General features: G+C 35.0%; 1 protein-coding gene across 1 annotated transcript in view; it reads left to right on the forward strand.

The window, feature by feature from the left end:
• Hdac9 (histone deacetylase 9) overlaps positions 1-26,292 on the forward strand; it is a 924,083-nt gene that overhangs the window by 866,648 nt on the left and 31,143 nt on the right. The window contains exons 27-28 of the mRNA XM_033757109.1: positions 7,842-7,975; positions 21,272-21,356. Of these exons, the coding sequence (XP_033613000.1) occupies positions 7,842-7,975; positions 21,272-21,356 (219 nt within the window). The remainder of the gene's footprint in view (positions 1-7,841; positions 7,976-21,271; positions 21,357-26,292) is intronic.

The raw sequence follows: 26,292 nt of genomic DNA on the forward strand, positions 1-26,292 counted from the left end.
ATATATATATATAATCACCCCAGGGGAACTAACCAACATTGACATTCCTATGTCAGAGAGAAGCTTAGGCAAAGTTTTATACAAATGTGTAACACTGCAGATGTTTAAGAGTCTGTTGTCATCTTCTGAGTAGTTTTAAAGCAGATTTATGTTCTCCAACTATGGTGCTTCACACCACTTCAGCAATTATCTTTCTTTATGTTAAATGATATTTATCTGTGTACATTTCTCTTATATTTCAGTTCCTTGAAAATAAGGACTGTATCTTATTCATCTTTGTATTTCCCCACCTTTATTAAAGATATATTTAGGAAATACTGGTTGCATTTGAGCAATACAGGCTACTGTAATGGGATCATCATTGCTTAGCACGAGTCTGATCTGCTGATTCCATCCCACTTGGCCAATTATGCATGAGCATCAATGAGATAATAGAGCCCATGTGTTTGATGCATTATTGAAAACAGCAGTAAAACCCAGAGATTGGCAAGTCAGGTTGCAGTTGGGGTTTGGCACACATCAATTTTGTTGAGGAGTGGCAAGGAAGAGCCCTATGATGTCCAAAGGCATTTTCCGGGGATTTTTTTTCTCCTCACTGGTTTTATACTGTATTCGCATGTTTTAAGGGAAATTTAGTTCATATGCTTCTGGTTCATTTACACTTAACACACCAAAGCAATGATTTGTAAAAACCATTGGGTGTCGAGGAACTCTTTCTGAAGTAATTCCTTTTAACTAGAAATCATATCTGAAAATAAGTCCAGTATTAATAATATAAGTTGGCAGCAAGCTGTCTGAGAGATTCAGGTTCTAACTCGAGCTCTGTTGTTGATTTGCCTTGATTATTCAATATTCTGGGCCTTCATTTTCTCATTCTTAATGTGAAAAAATTGATATACTCAACCTTTAAATTTACTTCTAGATCTAAAATTTCAAGATTAAAATCTTTCATTAACAAAATAAATACCAAGCTCCTGCTATGTGTGAGGCTCTGTTCCATATATTATCTGTGTTTATTATTTTTAAGTGGTTTTATAATTGTAAATTCATTTCAAATTTGTGAAGCAGAATACATCATATTTATTTATTTTTCCTCATTGAGTTTATTGGTACATTTTAGGTAAACCATACAGTTACATTCATCATTGGGATCTTGTACCTTTACATGACAGGTCTTGGTTCTCATTTTTTCTCCTTGCCTTCCCTTCACCTGCTCCTCCCCTCTCCATATACTAACACTTTATTTCCATTTTTCATTTTCTCATATTTTTTTCTTTTCTCTTATTACCCTTCCCCTACCCTTCCCACTTTCCTCACACCTTTAGCCCTTCCCATTTCACTTTGTCAATTATATCATTAGGATCTTATGTACAGTTATAGTTTTTTACACCATATTTAGTGATATCTGTGGGTAGGAAAACTAAAGTCCAAATATAATTATATTATCACATATAATTTATACAGAACTATGGCACAGTATTTATCTAATGAAAGTTGATATATAGTTGGATCAATTGATGTATAGTCAAAATGCCAGTCAGCCTTTCTCAACATTATTTTTTGAACCCTTGAAATCTCATTGTATTTTTTAGAAATAATGGCAGTGAAATATTCCATTATTTCAGACTTTGGTTAGGATGCAGAGAAAACACTCATTTGCTTTCAAAAGGTGCTGAGAATATAAACTTACCTCATGGAACATCACTGACTAAAACAGCAAAAGGATTTTTACCGTGGTTGAAAGTGCCTTCTTTAAAACACATGCGATATTTATAGGACTTCTTGGAATAAGCCAACTGAAAGATTTAATGATAATAATCTCCATATTTCTTCTAAAATTGATTTCCGGTTTCAATGAACTTGGAAAGGGTCCTGGGACATGAAATAAGTAAAGATCTTAACATGCAATGAATCTTCAGAATATGTTCATAAATTTACATGTTAAACATCATCAGAAATATATATATCGTTGTCCATTATGAAGGTGATACTTTAATGAAAACTTTTCATTTGCATGAAATAAACCTTTTTGGCTCCAGATGAAAGGCTTTTATGGTAGCAACAATGGTTCTGTGAGTTAAATGATCCCAACATCATCAGGAAGGAATCACAAGTGCCTACCATATGAATTACAGCACGAGTCCTAAAAAGGTATTTCTATGGAAAGCATTCCTCCCATCTGCAACAATCAGACTGTGCTTTGAAGTCTTGCTGGAGAGCCTCACAGTACAGGAGACTGCCACATGCTCCCCAGACTCTTTCTCAACTTGACTTAGGCTGCATTTTCCCAAAGCACAACCAAGGACTTTCGACAGAAAAATAGCAAAATGGCTCCAGTTTTTGAAATGAGACTTCTCTGGACATGCGTTCTTTAGTAATCATTTCTGGATATAACTCTAGGAAATATGTCTGTGGGTGTGCAAAATTAAATTTTAGATTTAAATGGGGCAAAATTGCAACTCTTTTGATCTCTACTATATTGAATATACAATGCAGTCTTTACCAATATTTCAGGCTGAAATGAAACTAACCTGTTAATAAATGAGAAGATCAGTACTGAGGCTTTTTAGCCACAGGACAGATAATTACAAAAACTATATAAATTATTATACTAGATGCCTGTATTTCCAAAGAGACCTTCACCACTGCTCCCTTCCTTCTTTTACCTCTACTGAATGGCAGTGTGGGAGTGGAGGCTGCCAATATCATTTCTGGTTTTTCATGCGAAGTTTTCTTGACAGACACAGAGGAAGAGTTCTGGTGAGTAGGGGAAAGGTTAGGATATTAATAAGTGGAATTAAATGTCAAGACTACACAATCACTTTGTGCCATTGTTTCTTTTTTTTGTATTTTTTCTTTTTTATTGAGTTTATTGGTACATTCTAGGTATACAGTACAGTTACATTCATTACTGGGATCTTGTACCTCTACATGATAGTTCTTGGTTCTCATTTTTTCCCCTTGTCCCTGCCCTCCCTTCACCCCCTCCTCTCCTCCCCAGTTACAACCACTTTATTTCCATTTTTTCATTTTCTCATATTTTTTTCTTTTCCCTTATTCCCTTTCCCCTACCCTTCCCACTTTCCCTACACCTTTAGCGTTGTTTCTTTATTAATCCAATGAATCATGACCCAGGTATGTTACTCTGGAAGTTGGCTGCTGATTCTAGATTTCAATCTGTTTCATTACAGAATGTCAGGATAGCAATGGGAACCAAATTATAGATTGGAGAGAATTCCTTCATCAACCCACAGCAGAATTCCTTCATTTTTGTCCTCCTCAGAAGCTTTTAATAGTACAGTACTTGCAATTTCATAATAAAATGTCATTCCAGGAATCTCTCTTGTTTCTCTGAGCTCCTATTATAAGGGTATTATAGTTATCCACAACAGGCATTGTCAAACACAAATGTATATATATACAAATATATGTGTGTTTTAAATATATATAAAATAATAACATTTATAAAGCGTGGACTACACTTTGTTCCCATTTTGCATTTACATGCTTTCCCACTGATGTCCTGTCCTAAACTGTGGTACAAAAGAAAAGTGAGCAATAAGAAGAGCAAGGTTCTCTCTATCTTTCAGTAATACATAATGGCACTAGAATTAGATTAATGCTTGCATATAAGGATATTTTATTATATATGAAGCTATTATTTTCAATCTAATATATAAAACTAAAAACCTAAAAAAACTACAATCGTGGAATTGGCTGGTATCTTATATCATTAAAATGATATTGTAAAGGATCTGAGAAATGTTTTCACTATATTGTCATTTGTAAAAGAAATTTTAAAAGTTAAAATATGATTGTGTTTTATGTAGAAAATATAAACAAGTATGAAATACACTAAAGCAGAATTGACTATCTTGATGATGAAACTATGAATTTATTAGTATACAAAATTATTTTAGAACTTGTTTGTTAAATAATAAGCAATAGAGTAAAATAATAGGACCTAGAGTATCCTATTATTTTGCCTTGTATTTTATTATTTTTATTTATTTTTTTCTAACATTTTTCATGTTTTCCACAATGAACTGTGCTAATTTTGGTTTTCAAATTAGGTTTTCTGTTAAAGAAAATTAAAATGAAGCTAGTTATGGCTATTTCCCTTCACTACTGCTGTTCCCTGGGAACTATTTGGGAACAGAGAAACACGTGAGATGTGTCATTTTGAAGGATGAATGCTTTGGTGTCTTCTAACTTAGTTATTAGACTTAGCCTTTGAGCTTTCTTGGGACAACTTTTCTTTTCAAGCAGACTAATACAAATACTGATGCAACAGACAGTAACAAATACCTGTGCTATATCAAAAATAAGCTAAAATTGATAATTTGAAACCATTCCTATTTCTACAACTTATTTGGTTGTATTTGGTTCACTTTTCAGAAGCAAAAGAATTAAATTAAAATTGTTTCTGGCAAATTAACAAAACCAAACAGGATTTTACATTGAAAATGCCCTTTAAATTCTCTTCCTCGATGGTGTTTTCATCTTGGTAGTTACCGGTTCAGCTGTTTTTAGTTATCAAAGCAATCTTCTTGTTTTCAATGTAGCTTCGTTTTCATGCTTATAATTTCAGGCCGAGTAAATTATTTTTGAAACAACCGATCTACATTTTGAATTCTTTAGTCATGGTGGTGATAGTGGTAATATTTTAATAATGGCTATGTCTATAAGATTGCCTAAAGAAGTATAAATTGTCAAATCTGCCAAAAAAAAATATCTCTTACAGAATGCAGTCATAGTAAATGCAGCTAATAGGGAGAATTGCCAAGTCTGATTTTCAATCATTGTATAGACAAAGCCAGTTGCTAAACTGAGCCTGCCCATGTGGTTGCCCCAAGCATCTAGGTTTTTGCCTTGGTTTTGCACTCCTCCCTCCAAACTTCCTGAACTAAAGTACAGGTGAATATTGTGAGTTTAGTCCCACCTCTACATCCAGTGCTTGCTTGAGCCATCGCACTGTGTGGACATTCCTTCTTATTTTATCCCTTACCCGACAGAACTCATACTTAGAATACATCAAGGAAGGTCTTTGCGATAACTTTTCCACTCTAAACGTTATGTATAGTTTCCTTTGACAAGTAGCAGTGATCTTTTAGGCCTTTTGTTAAGTGAGAAGTAAATATAATTGCATAAAATTTGTGATCCTGCTCAATGAAAAGATGCTACATGAACTTTAACCCAGTAGATACACACACAGGCACACATTTCACTAAAACTTTTACCTCTCACTTTTGATATGAGTTGCCACATGAGTCTGGCATTTCTGATGCTTCTAATATGTTCAGTAGCAATGAAAACAGCGGAACTCAGGATAATAGAACTGAAAGATTATTCTTGAAATTCTTATTTTGGTTGGAAGAGAGTTCATGGTTTTTGTAGAAATTTCATTTCTTTACTTCGCTTGAATGTTTTGTGAATGCATAACTCAGAGTACAGCGGCTTTAATCTCTGACTCCAGAGATCACATGGGTAACATGTGAATGGAAATACGCCCTGTAGGTAAAAGAAAGAGGAATTTGGATAGAGATCAAAGATTTAACTTCATTCCACTCTTTTCTTCCACTTTTTACTATCCCATCTAAATTTGGTATTTTATGGGGCTTCTTTTATTCCCAGAGGAAAGGGTGGATTTAAATCAGATTTGAGTATTTCTCTTTCTTTATTTTCTTTAGTACATGTGATTTGACTTGCTCTGTAGTGACTTTAGGTCATTCAATTTTCAATTGCTAGAAACCTTCACTATAAATAATGTTGTATACTGGCTTGATTTATATATACACATATATAATTATCACCGTGACATTGATTAAATTTCTCCAAAATCTGTCTAGAATATTTAACAATGAGATTAACAAAAGTATGTACTTGTCTATAGTTTTTTAAAAATTTCTAGAATGTGACTAATTACTACTATCAAAAGCCCTCCTCTCTAAACAGCATTATAATGGAGGTTAGGGTTTCAACAAATAAATTTGATACACAGGAGACACAAACTTTCAGTCCATTGTACCAGGCTTCAAAGAATTCTCATACATAAAAGTTGCAATGAATATAACCTCAAAATACAAAAACACAAAAACAAAATAAACCCACGTAAACAGAGGAGAAAGGGAATCGTGGGGATAAATTAGAAGAAACAACAAAGACTAAACTAAATTGAAAGAATTAAAACATTAGATATAAAATATAAAATAACTACACTGAATAAACCAGAAGCTAAAAATAAAAACAATTGAAAGAAGTAAGAAACTATTAAAAAATGACCACAAAGTCATGAAATATTCCCAAGTAGAAATTCTGTAATTAAACTACATAATCACTAAAATGAAAATATCAAGAAAGGTGTTAAACAGCATATTGAAGACATCTTCAGAAAAAAATGTATAAGATAGATGGGTGTTTTTATTCAGATCTGTCCCAGGTGCATCAAAATTCAACATGGTCAATAAAAGAATGAAAGATTACAGGTTAACTCCATGCATGAATGTAGATGAAAAAAATCCTAAACAAGGCATTAGTAACACAAATCCAGTTGTGTATTAAAAAGATGATATATCATGAACAAGTTTATTTTATTCTATAAATGCAATGATAGCTTAATATTAGGAATGTTAATTAATGTAACTCACAGTGCTACTAAATTGTAGTGAAAAAACTCTATACGTACAGAGAGAATTAGATTAAATTGAACAACATCTAAAATAAAAACTCTAATTTAAACTAGAAATAGAAAGCTCTCTTATACTGAATGAAACTACAATAAGATATCATTATTCATTCATTCATCCACTTAGCAAATTACACCAAAGGCTGGCAAGGATGTGACTAAACTGGAATTCTTATATATATTGTGTCTAAGAGGGTGATTAGTAATAGAACTTTGGAAATAATCTGGCATTATTTAGCATATTTTAATTCAAAAATTCCATTCCATTCTTACATATGTGCACCAGAAGACTTGTATAAGACCTGTATATTCATGCAAACATTGTTCCTAATAACAAGAAAACTGAAAGTTTTCTAACAACAAAAAAACCCAAATATCTGGCTGTAGGAGAATGGATAACAACCACATGAGTCAACAGAAGTAAGCAAACAGAATGCCTGAGAAGAAGAAATTGCAAAAGTGTGAACTGTTTTTATAAAGTTTCAAAACAATCACATTAAACAAAGGAGAACAGTGGAATTATAAGCATGAACTTGGGATAGTGATTTCCTGCCGGGAGGAGGATTGATGCTGTCAGAAAGAGATATAAAGAACTCAGAAAGTATTTCTAACTTTACTTTTTTAAGTTAAAAGATGAGTGAGCAGGTGTTTGTCATACCATTATGTTTTATAACACTTAGAGATATTATTTATATTTTTACATTAGTAAAATACTATAAAAATCTATTATGATAGCAAAGTAATAAGAGATGAAATACAGAAAATTTCCCTTTATTATAAAGTAAAGGCAAATGATGAGGAGAAGCATAAGATAAACGAATAGGATGGTTTACTTTGCTAACATGAACTGAGTAATACTTCAAGATTTAAATCTAGATGCATGGAGAATGTGCAATGGGTCTGTACTGTGCCCTAGTGAAGATCCAGACGGACAGTGCCTCTCTTAGCTGTGATGCTTCTTAGCTGTGGAATCTTGGTCTTTGGTTCCCTCATCTATAAAATAGAGACGATAACCTGTAAAGTTAATATATGTATATTAAGCTACTCAGCACCAGAAAGTGCTGTGAAAGAACTTGCAAAGAATAAATCGCAATGATTGTTAAGTTTAGCTGCCATTTTTCTCATATTTTGAAACGTTCTGTCTGTATTATGTTAGGTTTTGGTCATTTGACGAAGCAGCTGATGACACTGGCCGATGGACGTGCGGTGTTGGCTCTAGAAGGAGGACATGATCTCACAGCCATTTGTGATGCCTCAGAAGCCTGTGTCAATGCCCTGCTAGGAAATGAGGTAAAACTTCAGAGTACAAAAGAGTGTAGAGGTAAAAGACCAGGGATGTGTGCATGCATATTTTTTAAGTCTTTTAAAATTTTGCATGTACTTGAAAGCTCAGTATTGCTCTTACCATTAAGAAAGTTAGGCACACCTTCAGTAAGACAATTTATGTGTTCTTACATTATCAGGTATAAACTTGGCCCAGATATAGACTCCATATAGCACTATTTTCTATCAGAATATTTTTTACATAGCTCAAAAATTGTCAGAGATAACCACTGGGTATAAGAATGTTTTGTCTACTGATCCAATTAAAAAACATTTAAATATTTTATAAGAAATTAAACTATAAAGATTTTTTGAGATTTCCTATAGGATTGTTAGATGTGAAAAATAAAACATTGCAAAAATATTGATAAATTGTTTTTATCATTACTTAAGAATTTTCAGGATTGGAGATTTAGCTCAGTGGCACCGCACCTGCCTCAAAATCACAAGGTCCTGAGTTCAATCCCCAGTACAAAAAAAAAATGTTCACATGCTAAGAAATAGATAGTTTAATCTTACAGATGATAGTAATTAATCTCAAAAAGATTGAGAAAGTCTTGAAAGTCATGCAGCCAGGATGTGTTAAATCTAAGATTTGAACTTGAATCTAAATGACCAAATGTCATTCTTTTTCTCTTTTGCATTACATAACTAAATTGCAGCACAATTTTCTGAACACTCTGCAGGTTTCAGAGCCAGTTGTTGTGAGGTTCATGTCTAGATCATGACATTTTTTGTACTAATTAATGACAACTCAACAAATATCTCAAAGTTCGTATACATTCATTAATGTTATCAATTTATTTATTTTTCATAGCATATATGGCACTTTTGTGACTATTGTGTATTATTGCTTCTCTTTTGTGAACTTGATATCTGATTTCATTTAAGAAATAAACATATATGGTATTGCTGAAAAAATGGCATATCTTTAAATAAACACAATTATAGTAAAATACAATGCTGCTATTAATCATATTTACAATATCCACCCCTGCTTTGAACACACTGCATCATTCTTGCCCATTTTTGAAGCAGTTCTGGAAGTCTTTCTGTGTGTGTGTCTTTAGTTGTGTTGTCATGGCTGCCTGGTTTTCCTGAATCGATTCAAAACATTTATATTTCATAGTCATTTTGATTTTGGGAAAAAACTAGAAATCTCAAGGTGTCAGATCCAAGGAATAAATTGGACGAGGACACCAGAATGTTTTTACGAACCTGCCTTTCCAGTAGATGGCGCTCAGCAACAGCATTCACTGTATTTTTTTTTTTTTATCAGCCCCAGTAAAGACACTCACAAAAGAGGATTTCCAGAACTGCCTCAGAAAGTGATGAGAACTTGGGATAAGTGTATTAGGAGCAAGGGGGCGTATTTTTCAAGATATTAATAGAAATTTAGCTCAGTGGTTCTGCTGCCTACCTTGCAAGTGAAAGGCCCAAGTTTGATTCCTGGTACCCAAAAAAAAAAAAAAAAAAAAAAAAAAAGACTTTGACTGTAATATTTAAAAAATTTTTTAAACATTCACTGTACTTTCGATCACCCATTGTATATAATTGTTTTTAACCATGCTATTTTTAACAACACATTCCTTTGCCTCTGGTGTTCATACAAGGAAAATACTTTTTCTTCTGGGCTTTGAACATTTAAGTCTTATTCTTATCTTGCAAACCTATCAATATGATTGCAACCTATCTTGCAAACCTTCAACATGATTATTTTAAGTATTTATTAAAATAGTGTGTACATTTTTTATTAGAAAAAAAGTATTAGTGAGAAAATTGGAGCACTTCTCAAGTGCCTTACTCTGCTGTATGATTTTATACAATGAAATAACCCAAAGGATATAATTACCTAGTGACTAGTATCAACAATGGACTGCTGTTTTATATCACACAATTTGAAGTGTCTAAGATTTTCTAAAAAGTAAGTCCTTCTGAGGTTCTTATGAACCAATAATATCAAACAGAATGCTGGGGGTTTTATGGCAATAAAGGAGACCAAAATATGCTATATCCTTATTAACAGCTAATATTGGGTTGCTATGCTTACCCGCCAGACAGTTTTTTTTTGCAGTCACATATATTTTCAAATCGCTCATTTGATATTAAATACTATAGAAACATTTTAGAGGAGCAGACTGGTTTTAATATTTGCATTATAAAGGCTTATACCAGATGTGCAGAAAATCAGAATACACTGTGGATTGTGGCTCCATGGATGATTGACCTGCCCAAAAAGAGATGTTATCCAGCTACAAAAGTAAACCACTTTTCCAAGTATGTGGAAGGAAATTACAGATTTCAGTGGCTGTCTTTGAACATACCCATTCAAATGAAATTCCCTCTGTTAGCTCTTACAGTCTCTGAACCTGCCCTGACTCTGCTTCTCCAAGAGGGTATTTCTGGGGGAGATAGAGTCATCTCTCATACAATTTCTTTCTTTAAGAAAATGACTGTGGTTCAGAACAGGTTCAGATTTTCGGCATTACATATTTTTTATAGTTTGACTAAAATTTGAGATGTGTGCCTTGCTCTGCTGTTTAGAAAGATCAAGCCTGAGGTAGAGAAAGTGCTATGGGTATGATTTGTTGGTCTTACTCCTGTACATATGAATGTAAAGATTGCTAACAATTCCAGAAAATAATAAGTGAAATGATTATTTTGGGGTATACTGACTATTTAATTAACTTGAATTCTCTGGATGTCTTATTGTAAGTTTGGTCTAGTTACTATAATACCCTAAACTCCATTTTGTCTCCTTGTTTGGCTATCTTTTTCCATTAAGGTTTTTCAAGGGCATAGACAAGAAAATAGATTTCCTACAATTTTCTTTAAGGGTAACAGATGGAGTTGATATATTGAACAATGAAAGATAAATTGTGTTGTATTAGGTCTATTAGTATACAGAGGAACAAAGCTAAGAAAAAGGGTGATTTTTTAAATGAAAAATGGAAGAAAAATATGTGTGCTGTACATTATAATTCATTTGAAAAAAAGGAAATGAAAATGTAATGCTGGAAACAACTCAAGAAAGAGTACTTCTCACATTCATTGACAATATAATTTATAATCCAACGCCTGGTTTTGGGTATTTTTTTTTCTAAGTCAAAGGTCAGTATGACTACATGGAAGTTTTAAATTTCATTCTTTAAGAACAATAATATATGAGACATATTGAATGTACCTCACTATTTTAAAAAGTGTATGCATGCAGTTTTCACAGCAAGTTTATGTGGTGAGCTCTAGGTAAGAAAATTAAAAAGACGTCTTTCAGATACCAATTATTGCAATTTCAAATCTCATTTTCCTCCAAAGCCCCTTTTCAAGTGATTAATAGAGCAATTATAACCTATTATCTGGGATTTCACTTTTACAAATAACACAGTATAGTAAAGTTTAAGCTTGAAACACTGGCAGAAATGACTCTGGCTTCTCAACGTTGAGAAAGCCATTGAGCTCAAATTAGGAAGGTCAAGAAGGGCTTCTTTGAGGGACTCTGCACTTTGTCAGAAGTATTTATTCATGTGCAGAGGATTAGAATTCATAAACATTTTGCCAGTTTTTTGAATGCTATTTCTTTTCCTTGTTGTTCTTGGCCAGGCCATGTCAATACAGCAAAATACTACTTCTTATGGCTTATTATCAGCAAAATAATATGTATTACATAACCCAAAGGAATTGTAAAATCAGCAGAAATGGTTGCTTTCACATCTCAGTATAGATTCATAGATGGGTAGCAAAAAAACTTGGTTTTTTAAAAAAATCAAGTTTCCTTAGCGTCACACCCAAGACAAGCATTTTTTCTTTTAAAATACTTCTATCGTGAAAATGATCTACTTAGCAAAAACATTTCTTAACTATTCTTTTAAGAAATATGTACAAGGTCAGTCAAAATAATATACTACTGGATTAAAACTAATTTGAGCATGGTACAGGAAATTCCTAGAGGCAACCAATTTTCAAGACATACCAGAAGTCCATTTTTTGTCTTTTTTCTTGGCAATGTTTAGGACTTGGATTTATCAGTCCAATCAGTGTATGGTGGATATTTTTGAAGTTCTTCAATGAAGCGCTTAAAAACAGCAGTTTTGGGTTTGCAAGAAATGGATGTGAGTTTCTAAATGAGAGGAATCATGAGGGTGCTTGGGAAAACATCGAGGATCCTTGTGTGAACAGACATGTAGTTTTTAGATTTAGTAACAGAAATGTGTGAGAGGTCCCTAGAGAGCCTGATCTGGGTGATTTGTATTGGGGGTGGCTAGCAGCACCAGGGTTCCTTTAAGGCCCGTTTTGCCTATGGTTATGCAAAGCCAATTAGTAGCACCCTGGGTTGCTTCCTCTGAAAGAACTTTTTCTTAGGAGGTGAGAAAAGCTTTAGCAGTTGCCATTCCTAAGGAATCTAAAAGGAAAACATCGAAAACCTTCAAGTAAGTGAAGGAAGGATGAGAGCAGATAGCAGTAGAAGCTTTGAATAGTGAGCTGACAGTGTGGCTATTAAAAGACCACCTGTCAAAACAGGGAGCAAAATGATAGTTTTCAACTAGAGAGAGAGAGAGAGAGAGAATGTCATAGACCTGGAAGTGACTGAGATGGTGGTGGAGCCTGTACTGTTCAAAGCTCAGTATTTACACTTGGGAATGTGTTTTCTCTTGATGTCCCTTAGTCGTTATTTTGTGTTGGCTTCGGTTTTTCTTTTCTTTTTCCTTTCTTTCATTTTCTTTCTCCTCCCTCCTCTTTTCCCTCCCTTCCTTCCTCTCTCCTTTTAATAACTACTCTCGCCTGTCGAGTTGCTCAGCTGCTTACATTTGACTTGGATTTCACAAACAGTGGCTAAGCATAGTGATTGTGTTTGTTGATAATCTTTTTAAAATGACTTTTTGCTCCAAACCTGCTGAAAAACTCTTTTAGATTGATTCTAATATGTGTTGACAATCACCCCGGAGGTGAACTCTTGCGATGTTGTTGTCCAAGTTGCTCATCAGGGGTTTGTTTGCATTGGATTTTGAATAGGCGAGTTGTTTAGCCATCTTTTTTATCCTTTAGATTATGTATGGCTGAGGCCTAGTCCATTGGGGAATTGGTGTGAATCTGGGAAAGCTTACAAGCTCCTAAGTAGTTGCAATTCATGAGTAGAAGAAAGAACCAAACACAGGGAAAATGTGTAATATGCCAGAATGGTGTTTTCTGTGATCTTTTAGACTTTGCAGCCTCTTTGTATTCTAAAGGAGAATGTATGGATATTCTAAAGAGAGTAAAACTGCTTTGGGAAGAATATTATTAGGAGATAGTTTCCAGTACAGATAAGGCTTATGTTGCTGCATAAACCTTGTATGTTGTATCAGCAATGCTGATGGAAGCTGAACCACCTATCCCATCTATCTTGGTGAACACCATATGAGTCACAAACGTCTGGATAATTCAGATCTCTGTCATGCAGATCTGTTTTACTTGTCTTTAGGTTTTTCAGAAGGTGTTAAAAGAAAAATGATAGACTATCACTGACTCTTGATACCACAGCTGTCTGTAGTTTTACTCAGATCTGAGTACAGTGCCATCAGTGCTTGGTTGCTGTAAAGCAGGCTACAGTGGGAGTGCTTACACCACAGAAATAGGCAAATGCCAAATGAGGGCTATTTTCTTGTACAGATGGCTGTTAAATATTTACCAGTATACCACTGCTACGTGATATGATACAAGTATTCTCAGCAAAAAGTCAACGTTGGGGGAAATTATGGTACAAAAATCTCTTTATTAAAACAAAACAGCAATAAATTTTAATATATGAAAATTAGTAGATGAAAGGAAGAGGAAGTAATTAAATTAAATCAGGCAAAGAATTATCAAGGACCTGAGAAAATGAAACATACATATTTATGAAGTATAATTATCAAATTTCAACTTATTTGTGGAAATGGGCAAATAACAACATTTGGGGCATAAAATGTGAACTGAACCATTGTTATGACAACTGATGTCCAAACTATGGGTTGGAAAACTACAGAAAGCCTTCCCTTCAATAGCACTGAAACTTTATTTTTCATTATAAATAGTGATAAATGCACATTTCAGTATAGACGGAGTATGCCACAAAATGTGTATACACTTGTATAAATATTTTAATACTAAATTTATTGAGACATCATGAGATTATTACAAGTTACCTTTGGCCTCTACAATTACAAGAGGTGCTCAGTGTGGTGGCCATTGGCTTCCAGACATTTATTAGTACAGCGAACTTGTGCTTGGGTAACATTGATCATTGAGATTGCTGCACGTGCATTTTTAATTCCTTCTCTAATAGCTGGCAGTGTCGTGGGTTTTCTGTGATAAAGGACATTCTCTACAGTCCCCATACAAGGGCAGCACCATCTGTTGAAAAATGTCGTACTTTTTCTGAAGTGTGTATACAATTTTTGATGGACTCTGTATATGATAATTCCCTAACTTTTCTGTGTGGTTCAAACTGTTGTCTCATTATATTGTATAACTACAATTTTATGTCAATAATGATGATAAAACAAGAACATTTATAGTATGAATTACCCAGCAAACTACATTCATTACCCCCCACCCCAGGTCTCTCTCTCATTCTGGAATTGAACCCAATCCCTTAGCCTTCATACAGAGTTACATCCCCATCCCTTTTTAAACTTTAAAAAATTGTTTTGGAGATGGAGGTCTCACTAAGTTGCTAAATAACTCTCCTTTCTCCACCTCCCAGAGTGGTGGGATTACAGGAGTGAGCTCCCAAGCCCAGCTATTCATTATCTTCTTTATAGTACACTGCTATGATTTCTTCTCTTCACTTTTGCTTAGCTGATTATTGCCTGAGATGTTTAACTATATCATTATGTGCAAACTTTTCACAGTTAAGTGTCCTGGAAACCACACGATACTCTGAATTTGATAGGGAACAGAGGCATTGCTTCATAGCTGTTCTTGCATTCATGCACCCATCTTTTAACCTACCTTTCTCTAAGCCATAACAGACTTGGATGGGACTCAATTGATAGAATAGTAATAACAACAGTAATCTCATTGTCTAGTCCCTGTTTCCTCTTATTTGAAGAATTCCCTCTATGTCTCGTGTGAACATGACCATGACTATTTTTTTGTACTTCTGTTCTCCTGTTACTCTTGTAAGAACATTTTTAGACCTATTTAACTGCTGTTTACCAGAAATGTTTCTTTATTGCTATACGGATTTCATCCTGCAGCATCCACACATACGTAGTGTAGTGTTCAGGCAGACTGAATGTAAATAACCTCGATTATTTGTACAATGACCTGATTGTCAATAGATTCTCCCCTGACTTTAGTTCCCCTCCCCACCCTATTTTGTCAAGTATATTAGTAATTTAAAACAAATAAAAAAGGGTTATTTTGAGAAGGACTGACTCATGAATCACCGAATGGATAAAATTATAACCAGACTTACTTAGGCAATCAAATTAAACATACACAACTAATTGCAGACAATTATTTAAATGAGAGTTGGTTTTAATCACCAGTCTCTCCTCACTAGGGAATTGACAACAGTTCATCAACATGGAAGTTCAAGTCTATATCCCAGTCTGCTTCCTTCGTCCTCTTGGTCTTGGTCATCGTATTCTTCTGAAGTTCCACAACAGCTCTCATTCTCACCACTGAATGGTTTTTTGGCATTTTATTTGAGTTAGTTTTAAATGTTATGCAGGGGCTTTCATGGCCCTTTGAAAGTAAATTTTTGGTCCATATCTAAGAATATAACTCATTAAACTGTTGACTGGAAAACATAGTATTCATACAGAAAACTGTAAGAATATGAATATATAACTCAGTGATATGTTGCAGAAAGATCACATGTTTAACCATGAATCAGGTCAAGAGACAATAATGTAAGCATCTTAGAAGACCCTATGTTCCTTTCTACAAACAAACTCCCTTTGTAATCTCTGAAAGGAACCAAATTTCTGATTTCTAACACTATAATTAATTTGCCTGCTTTTGAACTGTATGTACAGGAAGCCATACAGAATACATTCTTTTGTGGGCCAGGGATTTAGCTCAGTGGTTCTGCCACCTGCCTTGCAAGTGCAAGGACCCAAGTTAAAAAAAAATACATTCTTTTGTCTCTAACTTCTGTTTCTGTTTGTTTGTTTGTTTGTTTTTGGTACTGGGGATTGAACTCAGGCCCTTGCACTTGCAAGGCAGGCGGTAGAACCACTGAGCTAAATCCCAGGCCCTGTCTCTAACTTCTTTTGTTCAACATTTTGCTTATAAGACTCATCTCTTTTCATTGCAGTTAGCTATTGTTTACACATTTTGTTTTAATGTAGTATTCCATGACATTAAAATTTATGAAAATGCTATACTTTATGTTTTACCTTTGATGCATATGAGGTTTAGAGCTCTTACATACAATGCTGTGATGATATTATATGAAATTGTTTTCCTTGAAGTAAAAACTAGGACAGATATTTTTACTGTTTCATTTCAACATTGCAGTGTGAATAATATATCATAGTAGGGTAAGAAAAGGAAATAACAACTACAAATTTGACAGAAATGAATTTCTTATTCATAGATGTTATGATTGTGTGTGTAGAAAATCTGTAAAATTATTTTCATCTAATTTAGTCATATGCAAGTTTTAGAAGGTTGGTAGTCAATTAAAATTTAATTAAAATCAATGATAATTTAAAATCCATTTAAAAAGTCAATTGAGAATTAGTTATATACTTATATACCAGCCATATCCACAAAAAATAAAGTGTAAGAATATACAGTACTGGCTTTATGTGACTATTTAATATTAAGACAAGCTGGGTGAAGTTTCCTCTAATCTTGGAATTCTGTACTACTTTTACAAGTCTATACATCTAATATTATCTCCAAAAGTTTTTCAGAAAATAAAATTATATGCTAAAATGATATAAATACATGAGAAAATGCGAAAGGGCTGAAGTGTAGCTCAGTGGTAGAGCATGGACAGTATAATGCTCTGGGTTCCATCTCACAGAGTGGAGAAAAAATAATGGTCATTTTGTATTCTATTAGTCAGTTATTACTAGACTTAAAGTTTCCTTTATTTAACAAGGAATTGTAAAATACCTATTGTACAATTTTGTTTTTGTAGGATGAATTAAATTTATGTATTTTATGTAAAAATATTGTGTGTACCCATATATGTATATACATTTTATAAAAGCTTCAAACATACCAAATGCCTTAAATGAATCTATCTGAAATATACCCCCAACTGTAAAATTGTAAAACATCTTTAGAGAAGTTAACAAACATTCAATTAAATTTTTAAAATATACCTTGTATGTGGATTAAAAGTATGGACACTGTGAATATCCCAATTCTCCCCAAATAGGACTGAAGGTAAATTAGTGCTTTTTAAATCTCATTTCCTTTCTTTCGCCTTCACACAGTTGCTTTTTATTCCTGCTCTATCGGGAGTGATCATTTTCTCCTTTAATTGTCGGCGCTGCCATTTTGCCTGTTTGTTCCGGGCGTGTTTCTTTTCCATTTCTCTGCACTTCCGTTTAGGGGAAATACCAGTCTCCATGTCAAGCAACCTTGCAAACCCAGAGCAGAAAATAACTGTTCCAAGTTAGGCAAGTCCACCTTCGAAGCCAAAATAAATCATCACAGTTGCTTTTCTGGCCTGTCACCTTAAAACAATTCCCTGAGTACAATAGGCAAATGAGAAGGACCTATTTTACTTAGGAGTGTTAGTTGTGGAGAGCAAATGAAGACTACTGTTTCATGTTTCCTTTCAGTGAATCATTTTTCCATTTGGTCAACGTTTTTTAAATGCTACCGCATACTAGACTCTGTCTTTGTCTTTACAAAGTAGAGAATGGTAGGCTTGGTTGACTACGATGTAATGTATGTAGAGTTGATGCCACAGAGGTAGAGATAATTTGCTTTATCAGGAAATGTTAGTGCTAGTCCTTGAATGATTAGTAAGGTTTCAACTCAGAGATGGAAAGAGAAAACAAAGATCAGAGGGCTCAAAATAGTAAAAATATAGAAATATAAAAATCCTTGACATGTTAGGGAAACACCAAAACAACATACAAGGGTAACTTAGTAGATGCTTTGCTCCCATGAGTTACACATCCATCCTCAAGTACTGCTAATGTTTTCAAGGACCCTGTTTAACTGGTTTTTGTTCTGTTTTGAATCATGAAAATAACAGCCTCATGAGTACAGAGTGTTTTAAAACTCTTAATCAAGAGCTTCTCCAAGGATATCTCTTGCTTCTTTTCACATATGGATCCTAGCCAACTAAAATGAGTTTTCATGATCTAAATTATCTGATTCTAAAGAACCCGAAAATTACTTATTCACAGATGATAATGACCACAATTTTTATGGTGTTTTAAAACATCTTTAGTACTTAGAAATCACATGGTATGTGCAATTGAACAAACATCTGAATTGTGTCACAGCAGTATCCCAACTTTCTGTAAAAGATGTAGAAAAATACATTTTCCCATCACTGAGCTTGAAAATCTGTATAAAGAATTGCCAGAGTGATTGTGATTATGTTTTATGTCTAACATAGCTGGATGTCAAGAGGTTGTGTTCAGATTATATAGTATGTCTTTATAATTTCATGATAATTATCATTACTTAATGGAATTGCTCAACACAGATGGCATGATGGGTATGTGATAGTTCTTACATCTGCTTTATCTTACTGTAATTTTTTGCATGCAAATGTTCTCTGGTTTGCATAAATTTCTTCCTTATTTATCATTTATTAATTATGATTAGCTGCAATAGTTAATATTTTTGCTAAATCTTATGGGCCAAACTAAATGCCTAATATAGCTTTACTGCATATTCTTAATTTTTCCACCAAATTTATAAAAAAATTCCTATTTATTTAATATTATTTCATTACTTATTCAATTACTGATAAAGACCTACTCATAAATATTTATCAAATGGATGCTTCAATCAGATGGTTTTAGTGCTTATAATTGTAAGTGATTAAATCAACAAACTCTAGAAAACGCAACTCAATTCTGTGGTCCCTCCATACAAGGTTTTAATTTTATAAAAACATTCTCTAAACGCTGCTTGTCTTCTTGCCAGCTGGGAGCATGTTACCCATTGCCTTTTCTCTGTAGCTACCAGAGGAAAAATAAAGAACTTACACTGAGAGTTTCTGAATTCAGCTCTGTCTTTGTGTATACACTCAAAATGAAACAGATTGGGGCAATTTACTGAAGGTTAAACCCTTTAAATGACGTTCACCGAAAACATGGAGGAAAAGATCTGTGGGTCCTAAATGATCAATTTACTTGCCTTAATTCTCCAAGTTGTTTTTATAAGTAGGCACAACGTTATCATATCTAAGTGAAGATTCCAACTTTTGGGCTCAAGGGTGTTTGTATTTTTGGTGTCAACACTCCGAACCATTATAGACTTTTATATAACTTATGTCTTCAAAACAGCCCAAAGGCCTCAATGTGTGGTAGTCCCAGCAAATAGGTTTTTGTATTTATGATCTGTTTTCTGCCTGTAGCCTTCCTTCCAGTAGCCAGAGCCTTTCAGACCATCAGGAATTTTTACTCTGAAGTCAGGGGAAAGTTTGTTATGGTGACATCACTTTGTGCTTGCATTTGCACTTTTGATAGACATTACCTTGTGTTTGATGTTTCAAAACATTTTATTAGTAAAGCATACCTGACTTCTATAAAAAATATTTTCTCTAAGCTTTGAGAAAGAAGTGAAAGAAAAGCTTATTTATGAGAAGGTGGCTCACTCAACCCTGTCTAATTCTCAAGTAAGCTTTTCCCCAATAACCTTAAGTGTATGATTCAGTAGTTCTTCTGAGTTCTGAGGGTGTGGCAAGGATAACATATTCTTGAAGATACAATCTGAAATACCAGATTTTGAAAAAATTATTTTAGAAAATTTTAAGAGTTTAAGATTTCAGAACCTTTCACTGACACTGAGTAGGGGTGGTAATTTTCCCCCTCCCCAGATTCTGTTGCGCATAAGCCTTTGAATGTTTTAAAGATTTTTCTTTGGCAGCTAAGAAAAACACTCTGGAAAGTTATATTTGCTGAATGTACCCATGTATAAATATCCCTGAGCTAGTCTGTTATCCTGTGGCATCTGGAAGAAAGGTGCTATTGTTTTAGATTCCATGATTGAAGTATAGAATAATCAATTCAGAGAGGCCCTGGGGGGAAGATTCACTCACATGTGCAGTGGAAACTTGTAATCCCTACCTTTTTTTTAGTTTTTCCTACAGATGAAGAGACATTGATGAGTTCATGCCTTGGTATGACTAGTGACGGCACTTCCCCTTCATGGCACATAATAAACACCAGCTTTTATTCGAGACTATTAACATTATATTTTCTGGGGAAACTATTTTTTTGTGTGTGAATCCTCTGTCGCTATTATATTCTTTGCTTTCTGGGTCACATAGCTGGATGGCTATTTTGTTTGTAAGTATCCTGCAACCTGCCAAGCTCATCACCCAAACATTCCCAGAGATGCATCATCAGACTTAGTTCTGACAAATACCTTCCATAAATTATTTAAAGCTCCTCTTCATTTCTTGCAAAGCAATGTTTGCTGAGTCTCTCCATGAAAAATCAGTGTAATTCCAGAAGATCATGATCGATTTGCAAGAAAGGAATTTGTCCTGTGCGTACAGGCAGCCGTCAGCACAGTGATGAATAAAGAAGTTAAATGAAAATGCAGTTATTTTACCTTTGGCTTTACTCAAAGACTTTCTCTATTACTTTATTAAATGGTATTTGAATCAGAGCATTGGCCTCAGCTGTTTCCACAGTGCAGTGTTCAAATGTGTAAGGTGGTCAGATGCATAAATACTGCAGATGTATAGATAATAGACTGCCCACTCTGTCTGCTGCAACTTCCCTGAGATTTTGTTTTGCAGGGCCCAGCTGCAGATGCAGACATGATGGAATTTGGTTTGTGAAGAACCTCCAGAAATTACACAAATAACTCAGATTTGAAATGACTAATACATAGACATGCACCTGCTCCAGGAACTTCATAGATTAATCTCATGACCAATAGAAAAAGCTCCTTGGAATTTAATTACATGGATCCAAAGCAAAATAAAACTGGCTATGTAGAAGTGATATCAGTAAAATGTTAAGTGGTTCTCGGAGCAAGTGTTTCCTGAGGATTAGGTTTTTTATTTGGCTCTGCTTGTGTGAGGCCAACTATAAAGTCGTAATATTCTGCTCATATTCTTATCTATTATCCTTGCAGCTGGAACCCCTTGCTGAAGATATTCTCCACCAAACTCCGAATAGGAATGCTGTGGCTTCCTTACAGAAGATTATTGAAATTCAAAGTAGGTCTTTAAAGTTTTTGAAAAAAAAAATCCGTAATCAGGTAAAAGTAATTGAGATTATATTGAGAACTAGTGCACAGAATAGTTACTTTAATTTGCACATAGTTTACTACCTAAATATTTTAATGTATTGATGTGGCAACCTCATATTATATTGATGAAATAACTCAAAAACTCTGATTTAGGATTTTATTTTCACACCTTTTCCACATACTTACATTTTTCTGTATTTCTTTTTTTCATTTTGGAACTGGGGATCGAACTCGGGTCTTTGTGCTTGCGAGGCAGGCAGCAGAACCACTGAACTAAATCCCCGGCCATATTTTTCTGTATTTCTACCACTAAGTATTTACCAAGAACAGTCAAATGTTTAGAAATTGTGATTAGGCAGCCCAATATTTCAACTTTCAGTTGAAAGTAAGTTATTTCTTAATGATGTTGGAATTTGCAATCATCTCCTGTTTTTTGTCAGAAAAGGAAAGACTTGATGAGAAAGCCACCTTATAAGAAAATCCAATTTAACAAAGCAGAGCAAGTCAGACTTTTTATTGTTCAGTTCCCTTCTCAGCTCTCCACACCCTTCCTCCCCATGCACATTAATCTGAAAATTAGCATAAAGAGAAAAACCAGATGGGAAAATTTGGTGCTAAGAAGAATAAAAAAAAACTGCTTTGCTAGTGTCCTGTAGATGCAGTTTTAAAACACCACTGAAGCCCTTTCCAGCCATCTCTTTGAGGCACACTGCCTTCACTTAATTAATAGCAATTGGAATTGTATTGTCCACCCCTCTGACACTGTGAGCATCGACTAATCATACCATACCTAAACCCAAAATAATCCTCAATCTTAATCTTATTCGTGCCTGGATTGTAGGCCATATTTGCCCAATAAACATTTACTGGGTAATATGATAAGGAGAATAAACTATACATTTATAATACTTCCAAGAAACAGAAAAACAAACATTCAAATACTAAGGAGCCCAGTCTTTTTTCTTATCTTTTTTTAGTAGCACATGTTTGTTCTGTATAAAGTTTACATTCATCTTAGGGAGTAGGTATATGTACATAACATAGCTTGATTCTTTTTTTTTATTCTCCTCTTCAGCCACCTTTCTCCTTCCATCTCTAAATCTCTGATCCCTATGTTCATTAATGTTGTTATTATTATTTTTTTATTTTTAGTTCATGTTTACAACACTTAATGTTTGAATTCATTGAGTATATTTGGTACAAGCACCTGACACATCTTAAATCTTTTTCCTTCCTTCTCCCTTCCCTCTTCCTCTTGCTCTCAGTCCTTGGCACCCCTTCCCACTTGCAAAAGATCTAATTCTGTTTCCTTCCATCACTCCTTTGTTTTGTTCTTTATTTGTACTTTCTCTTATTCAAATGAGAGATACCATATCAAGTCTTTGAGATATGGCTAATATAAAGGAACTCAGAGACCCAGAGGAAAGGCTACTCATACATGTGAGTGGAAACCTTATCACCATCCTGACCATCTGTCTCATTTGCACTGAGAATAGGTGAAGAGGGTCCATTATATGTCATCCCGGGTCTCAAGTAACCTTTGAAGCTTTCTCTTCTTATTCACCCAAATTCACATCCAATATAATGCCCTCTTACAGGTCATAAATATATAAAAATATCTGTTTTTCTAGATAGATTTGAGTAGTAGTATTTAAATGACTCTTCAAGGCCACAGGAAGCCAAGGTTTGCATCACAGGGAGATTTTAATGAAGAGCTTTGCCTTCTGAGGTAAGGAGTAGGTAGGTAGTCTTGCTGGTCTACCCAGGAACCATACCCTTAATCATGAAGAGAATTCAACTTAGGGAAGACGAACTTATTCCCAGTTCCAGGGGAACTTGGTCCAAGGTTTAGCTAGTCAGTCTACTTAATAGTGACTGGTCAAGGAAGGGGCACATTTCCCAATTCTGGCCAGTGAGAATCATGGCCAACTTGATGAACCTACTCACTTGTGTCGTCCTACCGGCTTCACACTTAGAGGAGCTCCGTTCTCAGTTTAACACTCTTGCTGCCTTTAACTTCTTAGAAAGTTTCAAATAAGGAGTCCACATTTTCATTTTGCACTGGGCCCTGACCATGTGGTAGCCAGTCCTGATGAAAATCAAAGTGTTGATGATGCAAAACACAATTCCCAAGAAAGAATGACAGTATCATGAAAAAGAATTCAAGCTGCAGTCCAGAAGGAACTGAATGATGGGTTGTGGTTGTAAAGGCAAAGACCCACACACAAAAAGAAAGTGATCTCTCACTGTTTGGGATGTGCAGTGAACAACAGTTCAAAGTGGTTCAGCACTATGACCTTGACACTGTGGGGGTGGGTTTTGATGTGGTCCTGAGTGTGTTTGTCTCTGGGGCTGCTCTTCCAGACTATAGGAGCAGAGAAAAGGGCATGGAATGTTTATGGAATCATAAAGTAGAGTGGATATATAAGCTTTGGAAATTAAAATTATGAGCTCTTGGCTCAGTGCATAATATTTGATTTCCTTACCAAATGTAAAATTGTATTCTTTTACTTTTTCTTATTTTGTGTAGTGCTCTTCCATTTCAAGTTCTCTTACTGGACTTCAGGCCCTTGATTGGGCTATCTCCCTTTGGTAGGAAAAGGAATTATGACTTTGGGGGCCTCCTGAAAAAATGAAACTGTGTGAGTCCTCCTTGTTTCCACGTTATTAATAATTTCACAGAGTCGACAGCAGAGAAGTGAACCTCACATGGAGCCTTTCTGAGCTGGGGCCCTTGCCTGTTAGGAAGAAAGCTCTGAAGGTAGTCCTTGTTTAACAGGAGTGCTTCCTCTTCATCTGTGTCTCCGAGCTTTATACAGATGCCTCCTTTCAACTCTGGGAGGGGTTTGGGTTGCAGCTTACCTCCTAGTCCAGTTTCTGAGAGTTCTTTTGTTCTGCATTTTTGACCTACAGTATCTTAAAACTATGTAAATGTTGAGAAGCAGGGCTTATAGCATGTGGGAAACATTCAAGCAAGTTCCTAGATAGCCTTGTCCCAAGGTACACAGCAAAGTGCTGACAGGCCTTCTGTGAGTTTCTCTTTGAGAACTGAGCCCCCCAGCTGAGAGTATGCAGGTGCTGGAGGCTGTGATTAGCACTGGCCCATTGCCTGGCCACATGTATGTGAATATTTTGCAGCAGGACAATCCCTGTTGTCCTCTCCTTGTAGGCTATTCACTGAGCTGGAGAGAAAAGGCTTTACCAAGCTGTAGCAGGGCAGCCATTTCTCCTGACAGGTGGAGACATCTCCTGAGAGATCAGGGTCTGGTTATATCTCAAGATGGTGAATGGGATATAAGGGTAAACTGTCTTTGCAAAGACAAAAAGGAGGTATAGTTCTTTTGAAAGGTCCATGGTTTTCCTTAAAAAAAAAAAAAAAAGATAGATTTGCCGTATGATTCAGTCATTCCATTTCTAAATTATTCCAAAAGAACTAAAGGCAAGATCTCAAAAAGATCATAACACCTCCACTTCATTGCAAAACAATTCAAAATACCCAAGAGATAGGAGCAACCTAAATGAGCATCAGTTGATGAATAGATAAAATTTGTGATAGTTGACACAATGAAATATGATTCAGCCTTAAAGAAAGGACTTTTTACAATATGTGCCAATTTAGCGTAATGTAGTTTTCACAATACAGATGTTTTTTGCTGGGGTTCTTGTTTGTTTGCTCTAAATTGCCATACTTTTTTCACAGTGACTACTGTTCAGTAAGTGCCTTTTAATGTTTATTTATCGATTGATTCAATCGGTCAATGTTTGCACCATATTTTTCTTAAGCACCATGTCTACTTTTAACTCACTTAAGATATTTATACTCCTTGACCCTCCATGCAGAAAGAAAAAATTAAGCCAAACAGAAAAGCTATATGAGAGCCATTTCTTTTCCTTACTTCACAGTCCAAAATGATGAGTCATCTGTAAGTCAGGAAAACCGCAAACTACTTTTGTAAGCTGCCATTTCCATGGCTCAGCTTGGAGGTGACAGTTTTCAGAGCTGAATCTGGTACTTGACTACATGGCAGTGATCACCAACAAACGATGCTGGTAAAAGCCCTGAGTAGGATGAAGGACACTTATATGTGTGGTTTCCTGTCCTGAAACCCACAGTAACAGCTTCTGGGGTCCATACAACATTGAATTCTTCTACTCTTCCACATGGTGTGGTAAGAAATTGAGTTCCCAAAGGCCATGATTCATGCCAATGCTGGCCCATGATAACATTTTCACTGTTAAAGGGGGAGAACCATGAAATGGGCTTTCCATAAAACTAAATTTACTTAGTTTGAAAGACTAATTTTAAGTTCCAAAAACATACAATGACTGATATCAATCTCGATCTTGATCTGTGAAACCCAAAAATATGAGAACTACAAGTATAGAGCCATGGTTTCCTTTTTTATTTATAATTTTTTAGTAAGTAGAATACTATTTTTAAGTGTCCACCAAATTTGTTAGCCTCTTGCATGACAATAATGATTTGTGGATCAAGTAAATAGATACAGATTCAAAGATTCTTTTAAAATTATGCTGCAACCCTCCAGTGGTTTGTAGTTAATAAATTGAGACATACTAATTTAGAGGCTTTAAAAATGATATGAATTTCAATATAATCTCCACTCACCAGCCACGTGATGATTGAGGAAACCACTTCTCTGAAAAGTCCTGCGAGGAATGACATGGAGCATCTCCTTGCTGCTTTCCCAAGTTGGTGCTTCTGTGGCAATAAAATGGCAAATAGGAAGCAAAATCCCAAAAGGACAGTAGGGATTTTTCACCCAAAAAACCTCTCTCACATCTTTCCACCCCCTTTGGGATCCTCCCTCGTTTGGAGGACTGGGGTTGTCTTAACCATTTTCCCACGTCTGAGAACCAAGACCTGACACCTGCAACTTAAAGGT

This window comes from Fukomys damarensis, unplaced genomic scaffold (genome assembly GCF_012274545.1).
Source record: "Fukomys damarensis isolate Sample0158 unplaced genomic scaffold, DMR_v1.0_HiC HiC_scaffold_4, whole genome shotgun sequence".
In the NCBI taxonomy this organism is placed as follows: Eukaryota; Metazoa; Chordata; class Mammalia; order Rodentia; family Bathyergidae; genus Fukomys; species Fukomys damarensis.